This window comes from Pleurodeles waltl, chromosome 5 (genome assembly GCF_031143425.1).
Source record: "Pleurodeles waltl isolate 20211129_DDA chromosome 5, aPleWal1.hap1.20221129, whole genome shotgun sequence".
Lineage (NCBI taxonomy): Eukaryota > Metazoa > Chordata > Amphibia > Caudata > Salamandridae > Pleurodeles > Pleurodeles waltl.
The window spans coordinates 1,219,273,552-1,219,295,426 of NC_090444.1; the positions used below are offsets into that span (position 1 = coordinate 1,219,273,552).

A 21,875-nucleotide genomic window follows, 5' to 3' on the forward strand; every position below is an offset into this window, starting at 1 on the left:
CATCAATCCGTCAATGAGGTACTAAGTGCAGGATAAAGTATCACAGATCAAGTAGTATTGGATCGGTATATCCTCATGGGTGAGTAGTGTGCTATACAAATACTCATAAAATAACAGAACATATACAAAGCAAAAAGATAAGATTCTGCTAGCATTTGAGTGCCAGATCCTTAGCTTCTTTTCCATGCCATTCTACATTTGGCCCATATTTAATTATAATTATAATTATTAATTATAAGGTAGAAGTATTTGTATTGCTTAAAAAGTGAAATTAGTTAAATACCTTTACAGAACCATTATTAAACATGACTCCTTAATAAGATTTTAAGATTTAACTCCCTTCTCTGACCTCTGAAATGCAGTAAGGATAGTGAAGATTTGAAAGAAATGTGTCACTTGCACCAAAGAGAATAGAACAGGCACATGCTTTGCTGAATTTGAAAAACATATTTGTCTACGAAGACTCATTCCCAAAACACATGCCATGAATTCCCAAGCAGCATTGATCCATTGAAATGGTTTGCATTTTTTTAATTCACCATTCTTCTCCAATGTTACATACCTAGTGCCAGATGTAGCAGAGGTTTTTACCCATTCTGTGTCTATGGGAAAAAGTGTTCGTACATATGGCCCCTAGTCTCTTACAATGAAAGCCTTTGAGTAATGAAGAGGAAAAAAGTAAAAATAAAATACAATATAGGATAAAAAGCATTAATCTTCTATGAAGCTCAACATTTCTTCAGTGAAATCCTCACATTCCCGGTAACATTAATGTGCTATTAAATCATTTATTTACGCTGCTATTTATGGCATAAACACAGCAGCAAAAATGCAAACATCTTTTGACATAATTTTTTGACCTTACACAAACTATTTAATAAAATGTATGGAGTAGTTTGCAGAAAAGATGTGCACTTCATCTCCTGTTATACAAGCATAAAAAGAGATGCAAAATGGATTTGCTACTTTTTTAGTACACTGGTAAATATACACAGTATGCGCAAGAAACTTCAAAGTATAATGCTCTCAATTATGGGCATTTCAACAGGAGGAATTGATTCCAGGCGATAATATTTGTTATGAAATGATATTCGGTTATTATTTAGATGTGTTTGGATGGATTTAGTTTGCTGCACTTTCCAAAGCGCTGTTTCCAAATCCTTTAAAGATAATATTTCAAAGAAGGGTGCCCTTCAGTGGTCTACAAAAGCAGGATCCATGTCAGATTTTCAAGGTAACTACTGCTATGTAAATGAGTCCCTCTTATAATCATTGAATGTAATTGCATCTCGATTGAGTATCTTCAAAATAGGACATTAATCTGGTCCTTGTGGACAAACATTGGATTGACAGAGTTTAAGGATGTTCTGTGCAAATAGGCTCAGGCTGTTTTTATCTGCCAGATTGTATGTTTAGCCTTTAGACTAGGTGAACATACGCTGATGCTCTATATAAAGAGGTGTGTATATTTCTATTTCAGGATCTCTTTCTTCTTGACATGGAACCCTATCGATACAGTGGTGTAAACATGACTGGGTTCAGAATCCTAAACACTGAAAATAGCCAGGCGGTCTCCATCATGGAAAAGTGGTCCATGGAACGATTGCAGGCACCGCCTAAGCATGACTCTGGACTGCGTGATGGATATATGACGGTAAGGACATACTTTTTGCATGCATACACTAGCAATGCAGGAGTTATAAAACAGTGTCTCCCAAGACAAAACTCTACAAAACATTTAAATAAATAATTATACAATTGATAGTTTACGAACATGTTGTGTGCCATTTTAGTCTGCAAAACACTAATCAATGTCCTGAAGAATATTCACTGATAAGTGTCTTACCCAGCTATTTGGAAAGGTATAGTTGATATCCCTTCTAAAACTATTCGGGTTGCTTTATGAGCACTATGCTGAATTGCTGTTATCTCCAACATCTTTCTTTGATCAGGCTAGATAAGACTAAAGTGCTTATAGGTAGGAATTCAATATCACAAAGACTATAACTTTTGGTTTCAATTGCAGATTTTCTTTTTGCAGAATCTTGATTTAGTAAATGTATCTTTTTTGTAAACATATTTCTAAAATGTTACTTTTTAAGATTTGTAAATTAAAAAAAAATTGCAGAAACAGATGAACCTAATGGCCCACAACTTACTGAATTGTGGTATGTGAGTTGTGGTTTGCATGGCCCTTGGGTGAATTATGTATTACAGAGCTAACTCTACCTTGCAAATTTCAGTGATTTTCCAATTTTAGTTCGTAAACATAACTGTACTTTAACTGTCTTGTTTTAAGTAAATTATGTGTTATTTTTACTCTACGGTAAAATTAACAAAGCCAACAATAAATTCACTGTAACTTTAGCTTTTCATGACTATATATCCACCTCATCTCGAATTTGGAGGAGAGCCTCTTGGATAAGAATTGAACAAGCAAACCTCCCCCTTGCTTTGATGAGTTCCATGGGCAAGCTGCTGTGATCCAGCCTTCAGGGATGGGCTCCCCAGACTATGATTCAATCCTCATTAAATCCTGCTTTGCTGTGTGTATGAGGTCAGACAGCACAGCAGTGACTGTAAACAAATGAGGTTCTGTCCCTGGTTTGAGAGGGACAGTGGAAATGTGAGCCTCCCAACACTGATTAATGTGCTCGTTCGAGCACCAGATCTTTCTCATGAACCGGGACATGTATTTGTAGCTGGGATTACATATTTTAATTTTCGTTAATCTATACTGCAATGTTAGAGCAACTATTTGAATGTAATTGTGACTGTTTGTACATTATGAAATAAAGATGAGCAATATGAACATCTGGAAAACTATCTGAATAGATTAAAAAAACAATTATGGCAATATAACCCTCTTTATGATAAATGCTGGCCCAAGTTTTTAAGCCACACACTCAGAACAACCCCACCACTACCTAACCTCCGATAAGGAGAAGTGTTAATGCAAATGTCCTTATTCAACTATTTTGAAAAATAATTGGTTAGTACCAGCAGATGTTCTGGAATGTCGGTTTCATAAAATGGCCTGATCAGACCAATGTTGATGGGATTAAAGGAGACAATTGTCCCCAGCTATAGTAAAATTTGCTTTCATGTGGGTTTCTATGAGAAATCAGGAACATTGAGGCACCCACAATATACAGCATTATTGACACCGGGCAGTGCACATTTTACATTTATTTTACTAATATTACCTACCATAATCATTGTAGCCCTTTTTAAAAAGCCCTTCCTCACCCAATTGGTGCTTGAGAATAAACCTGGAAGATGAAGGAGAAAGATTTCCCTCCCATTTATGCCATGATTAATCATTGCATGCATGCTACTGGAGTCCGAAAGAGCTGGTTCTGCCTCTGGCTAGTTCATTGCTCTCAAAGATATGACTCCTAAAACTCAGGGAACTCATCTATGAGGCTGCATGAAAAAAGCTTGCTACCACATCTTCATGCCTGTTGGGCCTCAGGTCCCAGGAGGGCCTAAGGTCCTGAAGGCTGAACCAGAAAATGATGCCGATGGGTTCACAGGGCATCAGTTAAATGGTGTACTGAAAAGGATACTGTGGAAGTCTGTCACCAGTTTGGGGACCCCCTTCACTGTCATTAAATGTTTTGCCACTCATAAGTGGACTTGAGAGAAAACTGGACAGATGTAAAAATACTTAATAGAACTAGTTTTGCCTTCAAAAGCTGTTTGTGGATAATTGGCCAGATTTATGGGAGAAACATTTGCACACCCAAGTTCCAGATGAATGGAGTGAAGAAGAAACATCCATCTTGTTAAAGCACACATTTGTAAGCTGGCTGTATTTTCTTCACCAACTCAGAGTTTTTCTTCATGATAGTTTTCCATTGTCAGTTCCCAACAAGCGAAGTTAACATCCTGAAAGTCTCCCTAGTTCAGCCCGAATCTATGAAATGCTGAAAGTTTTCTACAATCTGATCAGACCATCCTAATGTTTTCCTTATTTATACAGTTTAGTTTTCCCTGGTAGTATGGAAACTCAGCAATAGCTCACATCTGGGCTGTAGCATCTCTTTACCATGCCTGCCAAGATATTTTTTACATTGGTGTTTGAGCACTAGCGATGCATGGGGAAGAAGCAAGTGGGGGGATGCCTTGGAAGCAAAGGTCTATTGAAGCAATTGGTGTAGGAGATAGCTTGCATCAGGTTTATTACAGACAGTGATACTCTGGTGTCAGACGGATGATAAAAGAAAATTATACATCTTTTCTTCAGTCAGATGGAGGTAGAACATGAGGATCTAGTAATAGTTACTGTCAACACTGCCTGAATGTGACCCTCTCTAGGTCATGGTTAATGGGTTCCCTCTCCTTGCCATGTGGAGCACAGCAGCCACACAGGCTATGGTAAAGAAAAGGCTGATTACTTCAGAGAAGTACCTGCCAGAAGAGTCAAATTCTTAATGTTTATTGCATGTTCTCTTTCAGACAATTGACGTTGATCTACTAAGCTTCTTGTCCCCCTAACCCTTGTACAGTCTGCTCAGAAATGGTTTGCCAAACGTTCTAAACTCTAACTGCGTTTCTTTGTGTGTGTACATTTACACACAAAGAAAAGCAGTTTCTATATATTGGAAATCATGACACTGCTGGTCTTAAGTTACTTTAGTGTAGGATGTGTTTACCTTTTATACAGAAGAGAGACCTGATACCACTTTCTCTTGGTTTTCATGGAAGTGTGGTAGCTGAAGGAAAGGTCTCTGACTTGGGTGAATCTGGGTGATTTTTGCATTGGCTGGGAGCTGAGGTGAAGGGCAATTAAGCTATCAATATATGTTAGAAAGTCATACTTGAATCTGTTGTTGTTCGATGCTGTTTGCAACTGGGAGGAATTCACTGTTTTTATTAGGTGAGCTTTAGGTAGCTGCTTGAAATCCAATTGAAGATTAGCAGGTATTAAGTCCTGAAATACCCATGTCAAAGGTATTTTGACATTAATGTGTACGTCATATGCATATTGGTGAATCATGATATTGTTAATAAGTATGGCTGTAAGGGCATCCAAGTGAAAAATGAAATTGATAGAGGGAATGCTTGATTAATCTGAGTCACTTTCAATTACTCTGAGCTAGCTGTGGTTTGCTTCAGGCTTGACTGTTCCCACCGGAGCAGGGTCAAGACTCATCTTCCAAGATTAATTCAAGCATTCCATTTATCACTTTTTTGTATACTATATTGTGTTGTCCAAAGAGGACAGGTATGCCCACATACATAGGGTCCTGTGCACACCGTGTCACTGGAACCAAGCTATCCCTTGCTGATGAGCCCTGGCCAGTCCTGTGTTGCTTCTATAACAGTTCAAGGAGAACCTGATCTTAAAATTCTGTCTGGACTGTTTCCACTGGTTCAAGACTGATTTGGATATAGCTGGATCCAAACAGAGGTGAGATGGGCCTGATTTAAGGAAAGTGGCGCTGCATCCAGTGCAGTGCAAATTTCCTTGCACCCCTTAGTGTCCCCCTACCGCCGCCATGTGTGTGCCATATTTAAAATACAGCGCACCATTGCGCAGGGTAGGGGGCAAGAGTGTTATTATTTTTTATGCTATTGATGTACTCTGCAGGAGTAGCGCCAAAATATTGGCGCTACTCCTGCAGAGTACATAGGGGCCCATTGTATTCAATGGCATGCCCCCTTTTAACATCTGCTCTGAGCAGGTGTTAAAAGTGCTTAACAAAATGGTGCAAGGAAATTTCTTAGATTTCCTTGTGCAATTTTTTCAGCCCCCTAATGGGAGAGTGCCCCCTTTGCATACATTATTCCTGGCGCAGGCATAATGTATCGCAGAGTGTTACAAAGTGGCGCAATGAAGCATTGCACCACTTTGTAAATATGATGCATCGTTTTTGGCCATCTAACGCCACATTAGTGTAAAATAATGACACTAATGTATTATAAGGATGTCGCTAGGGGCTCTTAAATCAGCCCCTCAGTATGCAAAATAATGATGGACTTGGATGTGGCCATGTAATTACCAGTGGCTGATATTAATTCATGCATTCAATCAATTGAATGAGATGTGAGATGGATATGCCAAGACGTAGGTCCCGTGCACACTTTGTCACTGGAACCAAGCTATACTTGGCTGATGTGCCCTAACTAGGGTGAAACCAGTCCAGGGTTGCTTGTGTTCCGGGTCAGGGAAAACCTGTCTTGGCAGTTTTAGCTGGACTGTTCTTGATAAGCATAAGGCTGGGTCCAAACTGAGGGGGTATGATTTGCAAAATAATAGACTGGGGTGCTGCGCCGAATAATTACCAGTTGCTAAGATTAATTCAAGCAATCCAGCTATCACTTTTTAGGTATACTTTTAGAAAGTTAGCATTTTTCTTTCCCAGCCAACTATGCCTTTCTGCCAGTGTCCAGTGTCCAGGGTCACATGACTGTGAATTGCTCTTCTACTGTATATTGCTTCGAGTCAGTGAGACAATGGAAGCCTACATGTGAAAGGAGAGGGTCTTCCTGATAGGATGGGAGGGAAGGAGTTGTACCCGGTCATGATTACACTTCAAAAGGTTCTCACTGCATCACACACAAAGGAACCTGACACCAGGTCTACCCTTGCCTTTGTTACCCTAGACAGTTTGAAGCCAGGACCAAGTGAGGGGGAAGAATTGACTGGAACACCTTTTGGGCGTAGGTAAGGGAATTCCCCCACAAAAACACTACCACCAGGTTTAAAAGTGAGACCTTCAGAACCTCTCATAAGAACACTCCTGGACCTGTGGAAGTTTCAGAAGAAGGATTATCCTGCTGTCAGAAGAACTGCCCTGCTGCTGGAAGAAGTGCCTTGCTGTATGAAGAAGAAGGATTGGACTTGCTCGGCTTCATACCAGGCTACCCAGAGTGGCTCCAAGGATCAGTTGGTCAACTTCTTGTGTGAGCTACAAGGGCACAACAAGCTTCCACAGGCCACCCTGGACTAACTAGACCTGTCTGAGCCCTGATGCTGGCCTCCACTGGAGTGCTGATCCTCAAGAGGTGCCCCTCACATCCTTGACAACACTTCCTGAAGAAAAGGTAAAAATCCTAAAGTTTGGACTCTTCACGATCAAAGTGACCGTGTCGTGCAGAGAACTGACTGCCCACATCAACCACCAACATGAAGCTTCAGTGGCACTTGCTCTTCATGACAACAGTGACCATCCACAATGACTGGCAATGTGAGATTAGTAATTTGTGCCAACAGCAACCATCTGTGACAATTAACCAACATGAAGCTCCAACGATGACTGGCTCTACGCATTACAATGACGACCATCTGCAATGCTCAACCTGCTCCTCGGGGAGGCAGCCACTGTGAATGGAAAGCTTCATTCATATTTTGAGAAGGTAACTCTTCAGCAGGACTAAGCTGGTCCCTGTATTCGATACATGCTCCTTCATGGTCTGACTCAGCTTGTGACTTTTCCCTGGTAGAGTGCGACCAGACACCACCAGTGGCGCTTTGTGCTTCTTGGTGCTATTTTTACGTGAAACTTTAAAAACGCATATCTCCAATTCCACTCATTGGATTTTCAGTCATTTTTGCGTAGTTTTGTTTAATAAAAAGTACCCTATTTTTCAAAATTGGTTTGGGATTTTTCTTATATTGTGTTTTCACTTATTACTCCTTGATGGCTGGATAAATACTTTACACATTGCACCTGTGTTAAGCCTGACTGTTTTGTTCCAAGCTGACATAGGGTTTAGTATAGGTTAATTTAGTGTTTTTTGTAGTACATTCTAACAAGGACTGTGTTTATTATTTGAATTAGTTTTTATTTGAGTTCAACATCTTTTTACTTATACAATGCCCATCCATGGTTAGTAATAGCTTCTAACTTTAAGTTTAATGTAAAAGTTTTCCTTGGAAAATGATCTCACAAATTACCTTTACATGTCACAGGGATCGCACAAAGGTACACTATGCAAAATAGTATGTGTCTATGTTTCCAGCCAACATTCAGTATCCCTCAGTGTACATCACAGAGTAGAGAGAAATATGTAAGATTTGGGTGAACCTTCCATGTTCTGTCCAAGAGGAGTGACATGCTTTTCAAAACGAGGCACTTGACTGACCTTGTAGGATTCAACAATTAAAACACAGGGACTTACAGCATATCTTCACTTTTTTAACTTTTCATTTCATTACTTCCAAGGATTTGTTTCAGGGATATGTTTTTATGAACCTAAGGGCCAGATTTATGGACTCAGTGCAGCGCCACTTTCCCTGCGCCACTTAGCAACCCCCTACTGCCGCAATGTGTGCGCCATATTTAAAATACGGTGCACCATGGTGCAGGGGAGGGGGCAATAGCATAATTTTTCATGATGCTATTGATGTACTCTGCAGGAGTAGCACCAAAATACTGGTGCTACTCCTGCAGAGTACATAGGGGCCCATTCTAAAGAATGGAAGCCCCCTTTTAATGCCTGCTCTTGAGCAGGCGTTAAAAGTGCCATAAAAAATGGTGCAAGGAAATCTCATAGATTTCCTTGCACCATTTTTCCAGCTCCCCTAACGGGGGAACGCCCCCTTTGCATACATTATGCCTGGCAGGGGCATAATGTCAGCGCAAAGGGTTACAGAGTGGCGCAATGCATGCATTGCACCACTCAGTAAATACGGTGTGGGATTTTAGCCTCGTTGGGCCACCTTAACGTAAAAAATAATGACGTTAATGTGGTGCAAAATGGCACAAGGGGACTGTAAATATGCCTCTAAAGATTTCAAAAGTTTTGCTTTGACAATGTTTATTTTTAAACTCTTCTGTAGAGCTGATAAAACTCTAAAGATTATGAATGAAGATGACATTAGTTAAATAAAAAAATCCATGTTTTTAAATGTTTTTGAAGTGCAGAGAATGCAGCTATTATCGAGTATTGTTTTTGGCACAAATTGTTATAATACCAGAGCTGAGGACGGCACGAGGTGTCTACAGGATGGAGCTTTAGACACAGTCTTCTACATGCCTTGCTGTCTGAGAATCACAACTTTGCAAGACAATTTATTTTGCTCTTTCTTGTCACTGGTGTCATTTGAGGCACAGAAAGATAGAAACGCAATCAGTAGGAAGAAAAACATATTTCTTTTGGGCCCGCTCATTGCACAATGACCGGACGTGGCAGAGCGGAAAAATGCACGAGCTAGAAATATTACACAGGTGAGGAACAGGGAAATAAACATTCACAAGGACACCAGTTGCTGTAAGAGGATGTGACTCTCTGGCAAGCGACTGTCTGCTGGTATTTCTAATTGGACTAAGGGGCAGATTATTGAAAAGAGGAGCCCCTTATTGCTCCGCTAACGCGACCATGTGTGCGCCATATTTAAAATAAGGCACACCATGGCGGTAGTTAGGGGTACTAACATCATCATTTTTTACGCTATTTCCAGCGCTTTGCAGGATTAGTGTCAAAAATGTTGATGCTAATCCTAAGAAGCACCCAAAGGCCCATTGAAACCAATGGAAGCCTCCTTTTAATGCCTTCTCTGAGCAGGCGCTAAAAGTGCCTAAAATGTGCCCCCGCCAACGGGGGAATCCCCCCTTTGCATACATTATGCCTAGCACAGGCAAAATGTGGTGAAAATGGTTACAAAGTAGGGCAATGCATGCATTGCCCCACTTTGTAAATATGGCGCTGCATTTTTGGTCTTCTAACGCCATATGAGTGTAAAACAAAATTATGCTAATGTGATGTTAGAATGGCACAAGGTCCTCTTAAATCTGGGCCTAAATGTTTTAGTACAATATCTTTTATATTACATTCTGTCCATTAACAAATTGGTGATACTATTTGAAGACGTTTTTTCCACATAACTATTTATTTGCAACTTTCACTCACTATGATTTCCATTTTACACTTCCTTTAACTTTTCTGATTACATCATGAAATCTCGGTTGGGAACACAGACAAAGTACACCATTATCGATACGATCAGTGTTGTATGTATGTATAGATATTTGTTGAGTGTGATCCTATCTATAAAGAAACAAATAGCTGAACAAGGACAGAAGACATAAGTAACAATTTAGGATTTATACAAAGAAGCCAGGGCCGCAGTTACCATTTGTGCAGTAGGTGCAGTGGCACCAGTAATCAGAGCATGGAATCCTGATAATTGCTGCATTTACTATCTCAACAGCAGTCAAAGGGGCCAGTTTCCTTTCTTGCACCTTGGTCCGTGACATCCTTGCTATGCTACTGAATATGGCTAATGTCTAACCGTGGTAAATCCTATCTTAGGGAGATGTACTGTTCTCTGTAGAGGTGAGACTTTGCCTCTTTCTATGCAGCAGTTTGGCACTGTTCTGATGGATGTTTCTCCATCTAGGGAGTAAAGCTGGAGAAGGTTAGTCTTGCTTGTGGGATCTGTTAGAAATGGGGTTTTTGGTTGGCAGTTAGGTTGTCCAAGCAAGAACCCTCACTCTAGTCAGGGTAAGTCACACACAATCCAAAATCAGCCTGTGCTCACCCTCCGGTAGCTTGGCACGAGCAGTCAGGCTTAACTTAGAAGGCAATGTGTAAAGCATTTGTGCAATAAATCATACAACACCATAGCATAACACCACAAAAATACACCACACAGTATTTAGAAAAATATATAATATTTATCTGGGTATCTTCAGGTCAAAACGATCAAAGTTGCAATATGAATTTGTAAAGATATCACTGAAAAGTGATATAAAGTGTCTTAAGTCTTTAGAAAGTAAACAGAGTCTCTTTCAAACACAAAGTACCTGGTTTCTGTTGGAAAATCTCCTCAGAGGGCCACAAAGGAAGAGGTGCGTGGAAAAAGGGTGTGTGCGTCGATTTCTCCCCAGCACACATGGACTTGCGTCGTTATTTTCCACGCGGGGAAGTCGGGCGTCGTTTTCCGGCGCGCGGACAGTCTCTTTCTGTGGGTCGCGGGGATTACCAGATGTCCCGGGTCTGTGCGTGGATTTTCCTGCTTGTTTTCCGGCTGCGCGTCGTTCTGCGGGGCTGCGCGTCGAAGTTTCGATCTCACGGCAGGCGTCGCGTCGATTTCTCCTGCGGAGTCGGGCGGCGTTGTCCTTGCGAGGCCGTGCGTCAAAGTTTTGATCTCACGGCAGGCGTCGCGTCGATTTCTCCTGCGGAGTCGGGCGGCGTTGTCCTTGCGAGGCCGTGCGTCAAAGTTTTGATCTCACGGCAGGCGTCGCGTCGATTTCTCCTGCGGAGTCGGGCGGCGTTGTCCTTGCGAGGCCGTGCGTCAAAGTTTTGATCTCACGGCAGGCGTCGCGTCGATTTCTCCCGGGAAGTCGGGCGGCGTTGTCCTTGCGAGGCCGTGCGTCAAAGTTTCGGTCGTCCCAAAGGCGTCGCGTTGATCAGCGTCGGTGTGCTGCGTTTTTCTTGCGCGGAACAAGCTGTGCGTCGAAAAGTTCGGCGCACGGAGCGTCCAAGAGGAAGAGTGAAGTCTTTTTGGTCCTGAGACTTCAGGGAACAGGAGGCAAGCTCTATCCAAGCCCTTGGAGAGCACTTTTACAGCCAGGCAAGAGTTCAGCAAGGCAGCAGGCCAACAGCAAGGCAGCAGTCCTTTGTAGAAAAGCAGACAGGTGAGTCCTTTGAGCAGCCAGGCAGTTCTTCTTGGCAGGATGTAGTTTCTGGTTCAGGTTTCTTCTCCAGCAAGTGTCTGATGAGGTAGGGCAGAGGCCCTGTTTTATACTAAGTTGTGCCTTTGAAGTGGGGGTGACTTCAAAGAGTCTCTAAGAAATGCACCAAGTTCCCTTTCAGCTCAATCCTGTCTGCCAGAGTCCCAGTAGGGGGTGTGGCAGTCCTTTGTGTGAGGGCAGGCCCTCCACCCTCCCAGCCCAGGAAGACCCATTCAAAATGCAGATGTATGCAAGTGAGGCTGAGTACCCTGTGTTTGGGGTGTGTCTGAGTGAATGCACAAGGAGCTGTCAACTAAACCTAGCCAGACGTGGATTGAAGGGCACAACAAGATTTTAGTGCAAAGAAATGCTCACTTTCTAAAAGTGGCATTTCTAGAATAGTAATATTAAATCCGACTTCACCAGTCAGCAGGATTTTGTGTTACCATTCTGGCCATACTAAATATGACCTTCCTGCTCCTTTCAGATCAGCAGCTGCCACTTCAACAGTGTATGAGGGCAGCCCCAATGTTAGCCTATGAAAGGAGCAGGCCTCACAGTAGTGTAAAAACAAATTTAGGAGTTTCACACTACCAGGACATATAACTACACAGGTACATGTCCTGCCTTTTACCTACACAGCACCCTGCTCTAGGGGTTACCTAGGGCACACATTAGGGATGACTTATATGTAGTAAAAGGGGAGTTCTAGGCTTGGCAAGTACTTTTAAATGCCAAGTCGAAGTGGCAGTGAAACTGCACACACAGGCCTTGCAATGGCAGGCCTGAGACAGGGTTAAGGGGCTACTGAGGTGGGTGGCACAACCAGTGCTGCAGGCCCACTAGTAGCATTTAATCTACCTGCCCTAGGCACATGTAGTGCACTCTACCAGGGACTTACAAGTAAATTAAATAGTCAATCATGGATAAACCAATCAGTAGTACAATTTACCCAGAGAGCATATGCACTTTAGCACTGGTTAGCAGTGGTAAAGTGCCCAGAGGTCAAAAGCCAACAACAACAGGTCAGAAAAAATAGGAGGAAGGAGGCAAAAAGTTTGGGGATGTCCCTGTCAAAAAGCCAGGTCCAACATGACCCCCTACCAGCCTAAAGCCAGGGGAGAACAATCACTATCCTGATGTACTTCCCTGTTTGAGGCGACAGAACAAGGACCCATGCCCACAACAGCAGGGGCATGCTCCAGTTCTTCGCCTTCCTGACTCCAATTGGATCACTCTGTCCATACTCTCAGGGCCCACTAAGCCAACCCATGGGGAACCTTTCTCCTTACCTGCGGATCCCATCTGTGCAGCACCTAACCTTACTTTGCTCACAGATGTATCCCAGGAGCAGGATAGTACCACCATGACCAACACAGTGGTGTTGCCCACTCTACCCCTGGGGTGTGACACTTGTCCCCTCCCCAGGGATAACTCTGTCCACCCGGACAGCAAGCCACAGTGATTACTGACAGCTGCCAGGGAGGAGAGCCAGGCCCCAGGCCTCTCAAAGCTCTCCAACCACTGTGGCTGTGGAGAGTGGGGGGCGGTAGCCCCAGGTGCTGGGCACCCTTTAACCACTCTCCCTTCCACCAGGTCAGGGATGACAGCCTGAACCTGGTCCTCCCCTCTGGGGCTTTGTACCCTCCCTCCTGGAGCAGTACCCCCAGAGTCCAACATGGTCAGGGTGCTTACAGAAGTCACCCTGTACCATTCCTCCACCAGTGCAGGTCTGTTAACCTGCAACTGGCCCTCCAACCTGGGGCCTGTACCTTCAGGTTGGACTAGGGCCCGGGGTGAGGCTTCCCTCCCCCTGCCCTCCCTTCTGGGGTCCAGCACCCTCCAACTAGGAGTGGCCTCCTCAGAAGACAACATGGTAGGAGCACTGTTATCAGTAGCCCCTCCCTCCAGGTCCGGGGGGACACCCTGAACCTGGTCTTCCAGCCCAGGGTCTGTACCCTCAGACTGGATCACTGCCTGGCAAACCAGGACTTCCTGGGAGGCATACCTACCTACCCCCCACCAGGTCAGAGTTTAACCTCTGCACCTGACCATTCAACTCAGAGTCACCACCCTGAAGTTGAACAATTGCCTGGCACGCCAGGACTTCCTGGAGGGCACACTGACCCTCCACCAGGTCAGAGTTTAACCTCTGAACTTGGCCATTCAACTCAGAGTCACCACCCTGAAGTTGAACAATTGCCTGGCACGCCAGGACTTCCTGGAGGGCACACTGACCCTCCACCAGGTCAGAGTTTAACCTCCGAACTGGGCCATTCAACTCAGAGTCACCACCCTGAAGTTGAATAATTGCCTGGCGCACCAGGACTTTCTGGGAGGCACACCTACCTCCCACCAGGTCAGAGTTTAACCTCTGAGCCTGGTTCCCCAACCCAGGGTCACCACCCTGAGGTTGGGCAATTGCCTGGCACGCCAGGACTTTCTGGGGGGCACACCTACCCCCCACCAGGTCAGAGTTTAACCTCTGAACCTGGTCATCCAACCCAGAGTCAACACCCTGAGGTTGGACAATTGCCTGGCACAGCAGGGCTTCTTGGGAGGCACACCTACCTCCCACCAGGTCAGAGTTTAACCTCTGAACCTGGGTATCCAACCCAGAGTCACCACCCTGAGGTTGAACAATTGCCTGGCACGCCAGGACTTTCTGGGGGGCACACCTACCCCCCACCAGGTCAGAGTTTAACCTCTGAACCCGGTTATCCAACCCAGAGTCAGCACTCTGAGGTTGAACAATTGCCTGGCACGCCAGGACTTTCTGGGGGGCACACCTACCCCCCACCAGGTCAGAGTTTATCCCCTGAACCTGGTTAGCCAACCCAGAGTCACCACCCTGAGGTTGAACCATTGCCTGGCAGGCCAGGACTTCCAGGGAGGCACACCTACCTCCCACCAGGTCAGAGTTTAACCTCTGAGCCTGGTTCCCCAACCCAGGGTCACCACCCTGAGGTTGGGCAATTGCCTGGCATGCCAGGACTTTCTGGGGGGCACACCTACCCCCCACCAGGTCAGAGTTTAACCTCTGAACCTGGTCATCCAACCCAGAGTCAACACCCTGAGGTTGGACAATTGCCTGGCACAGCAGGACTTCTTGGGAGGCACATCTACCTCCCACCAGGTCAGAGTTTAACCTCTGAACCTGGGTATCCAACCCAGAGTCACCACCCTGAGGTTGAATCTTTGCCTGGCATGCCAGGACTTCCTGGGGGGCACTCTCACCCCCCACAAGGGACACACCGTCCCCAAGGGCCACACAAGAGTCTGGTTGGCGCAGGTCTCCCGACCTCTGCCCATCCGGCAGAGTCTGGGTTTCCCCCAAACCAGAAACGGTTTCACCTGGGTCATTCCTGGGGGGCTCTGCTCTCAGAGCTGTCCCCTGACTCTCAAGGTCCTCCACTGGGGTCTGCAACCCCCTCTCAACCCTATGTCTGGACTTCTGCACCCCCTCACTAGGAGGGGTACTGCCAGACACCAGAACTGTTGGGATGCTGGCTACAGTCACCCCCCCAAGTTCTTCTGACACTGCGGGGCTTCCCTCAAAAGGTGGCCCTACGGTACAGGCTAGGCTTCCCTCCTGGTGTTCCCTCATGGAACCCTCTAGGACCTGGGATCTACCTGGGACACTACAATCCTTTCCCACCACACTTGGTTGGGAACCACCTAGACCACTCCCTTCAGGAGCACCCCCAAATGCCTCTTCAGACTCTCTGGTACTCACCCAGAAGTCTGCCTCCATTGTAAGTTCCCTGGGGTCAGAGAACTCACACTCCACCTGGTGTTGGCGTAGCTCTGGAAAATAAGGACCAGACATATGCTCTCCAGCAATTACATCACTCTGCCCTTCACATGTATTAACCACAGTACCCTTCACCCAACCACCCAGTAACTCAACCTTGGAAAAGCACTCTACTTCACCCTCCTGAGACTGGTGAGACAGTATCTGTCTGTCCCTGACACTCAACCCATACTCTTCTGGGATGTCTCTACACTCTATATCCAGGACGTCCACCAGGGGGGAACCCTTTTCTCTGTCACTCTCTGCTAGAGTCAGTAAAGTGTCCCTCCCCCCAGTAGGAATATGACTCCCTGTGCCAGTTCCCCAATCCTTCTCAGGGACCCTGTGCATAACGGGAACTACCTCATACCCTTGAACCGCCTGGGGTGTGTCAACTCCCTTCTTCAAGTTGGGCACCACATCTCTGGGCTTGTGCCCTTCTTCAGCAGTACTAGATGCAAGATTTTTGCTGCCACCATCTGAACTGGACTCAGCCCTTCCGGCCTCCAGTTTTAGCTCTTTACAGCTCAGCTCTTGAGCTGCAATCTTTTCTTCTTCCAGGGCTAAGAGTCTTTTTGCCTCAACCTCTGCAAGATACTCCTCTAATTGTTGCTCCTGTCGCCTTTGACTTCGGAGCCATTCATCTATTTCTGGGTCACTGTCCAACTCTGAGTAGTCTTCCTCCTCATCTGAGCAGTCTTCCTCCTCATGTGCGTAGTCCTCCTCCTCTTCTGAGGGGTACTTAGTCATTTGGTTTCTTGCTGCCTCTCTCTCTGCCCATCTTTCCTCCCCCCAGACTATGTAGTGATGGAGCATCTCCGCTTTAGTAGATCTCCTTGCTACAGGAAGGCCCCATTGTCTGCAAAGCTTCCTTAGGTCAGCCTTAGTGAGGTGGTCAGTACGAACAAAGAATGAGTAGGTACACAATCCCATTTTGATAAGATCTTATCAGCAAAAACCAAAATCCAAAGTCCAAAATATCAATAGTATATCCAGGAGGACATCAGAGAACCAAGAGCCAAAAAAGATGAAAAATCAAGTTGACCTTCAACTGTGGTAGGTAGTGAAATACTTAGCTACTGTATGTCACTGCACAAACACAAGTCCTATCCTCACCGCTGATCACCAATGTTAGAAATGGGGTTTTTGGTTGGCAGTTAGGTTGCCCTCTGTCCAAGCAAGAACCCTCACTCTAGTCAGGGTAAGTCACACACAATCCAAAATCAGCCTGTGCTCACCCTCCGGTAGCTTGGCACGAGCAGTCAGGCTTAACTTAGAAGGCAATGTGTAAAGCATTTGTGCAATAAATCATACAACACCATAGCATAACACCACAAAAATACACCACACAGTATTTAGAAAAATATATAATATTTATCTGGGTATCTTCAGGTCAAAACGATCAAAGTTGCAATATGAATTTGTAAAGATATCACTGAAAAGTGATATAAAGTGTCTTAAGTCTTTAGAAAGTAAACAGAGTCTCTTTCAAACACAAAGTACCTGGTTTCTGGTGGAAAATCTCCTCAGAGGGCCACAAAGGAAGAGGTGCGTGGAAAAAGGGTGTGTGCGTCCATTTCTCCCCAGCACACACGGACTTGCGTCGTTATTTTCCACGCGGGGAAGTCGGGTGTCGTTTTCCGGCGCGCGGACAGTCTCTTTCTGTGGGTCGCGGGGATTACCAGATGTCCCGGGACTGTGCGTGGATTTTCCTGCTTGTTTTCCAGCTGCGCGTCGTTCTGCGGGGCTGCGCGTCGAAGTTTCGATCTCACGGCAGGCGTCGATTTCTCCTGCGGAGTCGGGTCGGCGTTGTCCTTGCGAGGCCGTGCGTCAAAGTTTTGATCTCACGGCAGGCGTCGCGTCGATTTCTCCTGCGGAGTCGGACGGCGCTGTCCTTGCGAGGCCGTGCGTCAAAGTTTTGATCTCACGGCAGGCGTCGCGTCGATTTCTCCTGCGGAGTCGGGCGGCGTTGTCCTTGCGAGGCCGTGCGTCAAAGTTTTGATCTCACGGCAGGCGTTGCGTCGATTTCTCCCGGGAAGTCGGGCGGCGTTGTCCTTGCGAGGCCGTGCGTCAAAGTTTCGGTCGTCCCGAAGGCGTCGCGTTGATCAGCGTCGGTGTGCGGCGTTTTTCTTGCCGCGGAACAAGCTGTGCGTCGAAAAGTTCGGCGCACGGAGCGTCCAAGAGGAAGAGTGAAGTCTTTTTGGTCCTGAGACTTCAGGGAAAGGAGGCAAGCTCTATCCAAGCCCTTGGAGAGCACGTTTACAGCCAGGCAAGAGTTCAGCAAGGCAGCAGGCCAACAGCAAGGCAGCAGTCCTTTGTAGAAAAGCAGACAGGTGAGTCCTTTGAGCAGCCAGGCAGTTCTTCTTGGCAGGATGTAGTTTCTGGTTCAGGTTTCTTCTCCAGCAAGTGTCTGATGAGGTAGGGCAGAGGCCCTGTTTTATATTAAGTTGTGCCTTTGAAGTGGGGGTGACTTCAAAGAGTCTCTAAGAAATGCACCAAGTTCCCTTTCAGCTCAATCCTGTCTGCCAGAGTCCCAGTAGGGGGTGTGGCAGTCCTTTGTGTGAGGGCAGGCCCTCCACCCTCCCAGCCCAGGAAGACCCATTCAAAATGCAGATGTATGCAAGTGAGGCTGAGTACCCTGTGTTTGGGGTGTGTCTGAGTGAATGCACAAGGAGCTGTCAACTAAACCTAGCCAGACGTGGATTGAAGGGCACAACAAGATTTTAGTGCAAAGAAATGCTCACTTTCTAAAAGTGGCATTTCTAGAATAGTAATATTAAATCCGACTTCACCAGTCAGCAGGATTTTGTGTTACCATTCTGGCCATACTAAATATGACCTTCCTGCTCCTTTCAGATCAGCAGCTGCCACTTCAACAGTGTATGAGGGCAGCCCCAATGTTAGCCTATGAAAGGAGCAGGCCTCACAGTAGTGTAAAAACGAATTTAGGAGTTTCACACTACCAGGACATATAACTACACAGGTACATGTCCTGCCTTTTACCTACACAGCACCCTGCTCTAGGGGTTACCTAGGGCACACATTAGGGATGACTTATATGTAGTAAAAGGGGAGTTCTAGGCTTGGCAAGTACTTTTAAATGCCAAGTCGAAGTGGCAGTGAAACTGCACACACAGGCCTTGCAATGGCAGGCCTGAGACAGGGTTAAGGGGCTACTGAGGTGGGTGGCACAACCAGTGCTGCAGGCCCACTAGTAGCATTTAATCTACCTGCCCTAGGCACATGTAGTGCACTCTACCAGGGACTTACAAGTAAATTAAATAGTCAATCATGGATAAACCAATCAGTAGTACAATTTACCCAGAGAGCATATGCACTTTAGCACTGGTTAGCAGTGGTAAAGTGCCCAGAGGTCAAAAGCCAACAACAACAGGTCAGAAAAAATAGGAGGAAGGAGGCAAAAAGTTTGGGGATGTCCCTGTCAAAAAGCCAGGTCCAACAGGATCGGTATTGTTCCCTCTTTGGTTGTGCCCACTGTGAAGACATAAAAACATAGGCTATAAGTGTGCAGGGCCTCCCACATGTTGCCATCAGAGATAGAAAAGGGAAATATTGAAAGTGGGATGTTCAGTGGAAATGTAGAGGTGCAATGCACTTCGCACACTTATGGATGTGCCTCCTGATGTATCTGTGTGGGTAAGTCAAAGAAACAATAACAACTCAACAGCTCATCAATACTACTTGAAAAGTGAAACTGTGGCAGTTCCAGCCTTACAGCCTTACAATGTACACCTTGTCAAAAAAATCTATCATTTGAAACAAACTGCAATTTTATAAATGTAGATTTTAAAGTAAATGGTACCCAACACTTCTGGGCACTGTTGGTATAATATATGCACTTATTTATTCAAAAAAGAACAAAACTATATGTGCATTTTTATCTCGTGTATGAACAGGCTTACAAGCTGCTATGATGTGACAATGTAATAAAGATTTTGCAAAATAACATTAAAGGTTTGATTTTTACAGTTTTCCTGTCCCTGAGGGCAATCATCTACTGTAAAGAGAATCAGAAATATAAAACATAGCTTAGTTATGGAGGTGGAATAAAGCAAGGAACAGGAAACCATATGATACAGGTGCCTGCTGTTAGAAATGGGGTCTTTGGTTGGCAGTCAGGTCACCCCCTGTCCAAGCAAGGACCCTCACTCTAGTCAGGGTAAAGGACCTTCGTAGCTTGGCACAAGCAGGCAGGCTTAACTTCAGAAGCAATCCGTACATTATTTGTACCAACACACACAGTAATATAGTGAAAACACTACAAAATTGACACCACACCAGTTTAGAAAAATAGGTTTTAACTAAATCAAACAAGACCAAAACGACAAAAATCCCACATACACAAGTCAAGATATGAATTTTCATTAGAATAAGAGTCTTAATTCTTAGAAAACAGTGAGTACCTGGTTAGCGTCAAAAATAAAGCTGCACGGGCGAGCGCGCATCAGAAAAGTCAGCGATGCATCGATTCCTTACTCGCAAGTGAGGCCATGCGTTGTTTTCTTCTCCGGTTGGCACCTCGGATCCGCGCAATCAGGTTGACTTGGATGCCCAGGGACGATGTATGGAAAATCCAGTGGAACGGTATCAGAAAACCGCACTGCGTGTGGTTTGTGTTGTTATAAACCTCCGTAGGCGGGTCTTGTGCCTCATTTCTCTAGCTGCGATGCATCGATATCCCAGCCGCAATGCAGGTGGAGCATCGCTTTCAGCCACGAAGCCAGCGGCGTGTCGTTAATCAGCCGCGTTGAAGAAGGTGCCTTGAAAATTTCACAGCGTGGCGTTCTGTACGTGGATTTTCAGTTCTTGTCTGCCAACTTCACCTTTCAAGGGCCTAGGGACTGGATAGGGCACAACTTGGCAGGGCAGGAGTCTCAGCAGAGAGTCCAGCAGTTAGCAGAGGAAGTCTTTGATGGCCTTGAGACTTCAAAACAGGGGGCAAGCTCAGTTCAAGCCCTTGGAGATTCTTCTCAAGTAGGAATGCACAACAAAGTCCAGTCTTTGCCCCTTTCACAGGCAGAAGCAGCAACTGTTGACTAGCCCAACAAAGCACAGTCACGGGCAGGGATAGCACCTCTCCTCAGCTCTTCGGCTCTTCTCCTTGGCAGAGATTCCTCTTGAATCCAGAGGTAATGTTGAAGAAATCTAATTTTCAGTGGTTTAGGGTCCACTACTTATACCCCTTCTGCCTTTGAAGTAGGCCTACTTCAAAGGAAAGTCTCTCCTGTTTGCAAGATCCTGCCTTGCGCAGGCCAGGCCCCAGACACACACCAGGGGGTTGAAGACTGCATTGTGTGAGGGCAGGCACAGCCCGTTCAGGTGAGAATGACCACTGCTCACCTCCCTCCTAGCACAGATGGCTCATCAGGATATGCAGGCGACACCCCAGCTCCTTTTGTGTCACTGTCTAGAGGAGAGGTGCAAACAGCCCAACTGTCAAACTGACCCACACAGGGAAACCACAAACCAGCAGTGTCACAAAATGGTTTAAGCAAGAAAATGCCTACTTTAAAAAAAGTGGCATTTTCAAACACCACAATCTAAAAAAAAACTATATCAAAAGATGTATTTTTAAATTGTGAGTTCAGAAACCCTAAACTCCAGATTTCTATCTGCTTCTAAATGGAATCTGCACTTTAATAATATTTAAAGGCAGCTCCCATGTTAACCTATGAGAGAGATAGGCCTTGTAACAGTGAAAACTGAATTTGGCTGTATTTCACTGTTAGGACGTGTAACACACATCAGTACATGTCCCACCTTTAGAATACACTGCACCCTGCCCATGGGGCTACCTAGGACCTACCTTAGGGGTGCCCTATGTGTATAAAAAGGGAAGGTTTAGGCCTGGCAAGTGGGTACACTTGCCGAATTCGCAGTTTAAAACTGCACACACAGACACTGCAGTGGCAGGTCTGAGCCATGTTTACAGGGCTACTAATGTGCGTGGCACAACCAGTGCTGCAGACCCACCAGTAGCATTTGATTTACAGGCCCAGGGAACCTCTAGTGCACTTTACTAGGGACTTACTAGTACATCAAATAAGTCAATCATGTATAAACCAATCAACACAGAGAGCATATGCACTTTAGCACTAGTTAGTAGTGGTAAAGTGCCCAGAGTCCTAAAGCCAACAAAAACAGGTCAGAAAAAATAGGAGGAAGGAGGCAAAAAGATTGGGGATGACCCTGTAAAAAGGCCAAGTCCAACACCTGCTCAATAGCATGTATATTTAACACAGGAGAATGTTTGAGGAGCATAACCAGCCATATTCAATTGTGTACCTCTAGTACATTTGTCTTTTCTGCAGGGCCACCTAAGATTTTTCACATTTTTCTCAACGCTAATGTAGCTGGTATTAGGACTCTGAGCACTGTGATATTGCTACTCCCTGCCACAGTGTGTGTTCCCGACCCTAAAATAGTATTGGTAA

At 45.4% G+C, this 21,875-nt stretch overlaps 1 protein-coding gene across 1 annotated transcript in view; it reads left to right on the forward strand.

Moving 5' to 3' along the window:
- GRIK2 (glutamate ionotropic receptor kainate type subunit 2) overlaps positions 1-21,875 on the forward strand; it is a 1,513,871-nt gene that overhangs the window by 504,859 nt on the left and 987,137 nt on the right. The window contains exon 6 of the mRNA XM_069235474.1: positions 1,481-1,654. Within this exon, the coding sequence (XP_069091575.1) occupies positions 1,481-1,654 (174 nt within the window). The remainder of the gene's footprint in view (positions 1-1,480; positions 1,655-21,875) is intronic.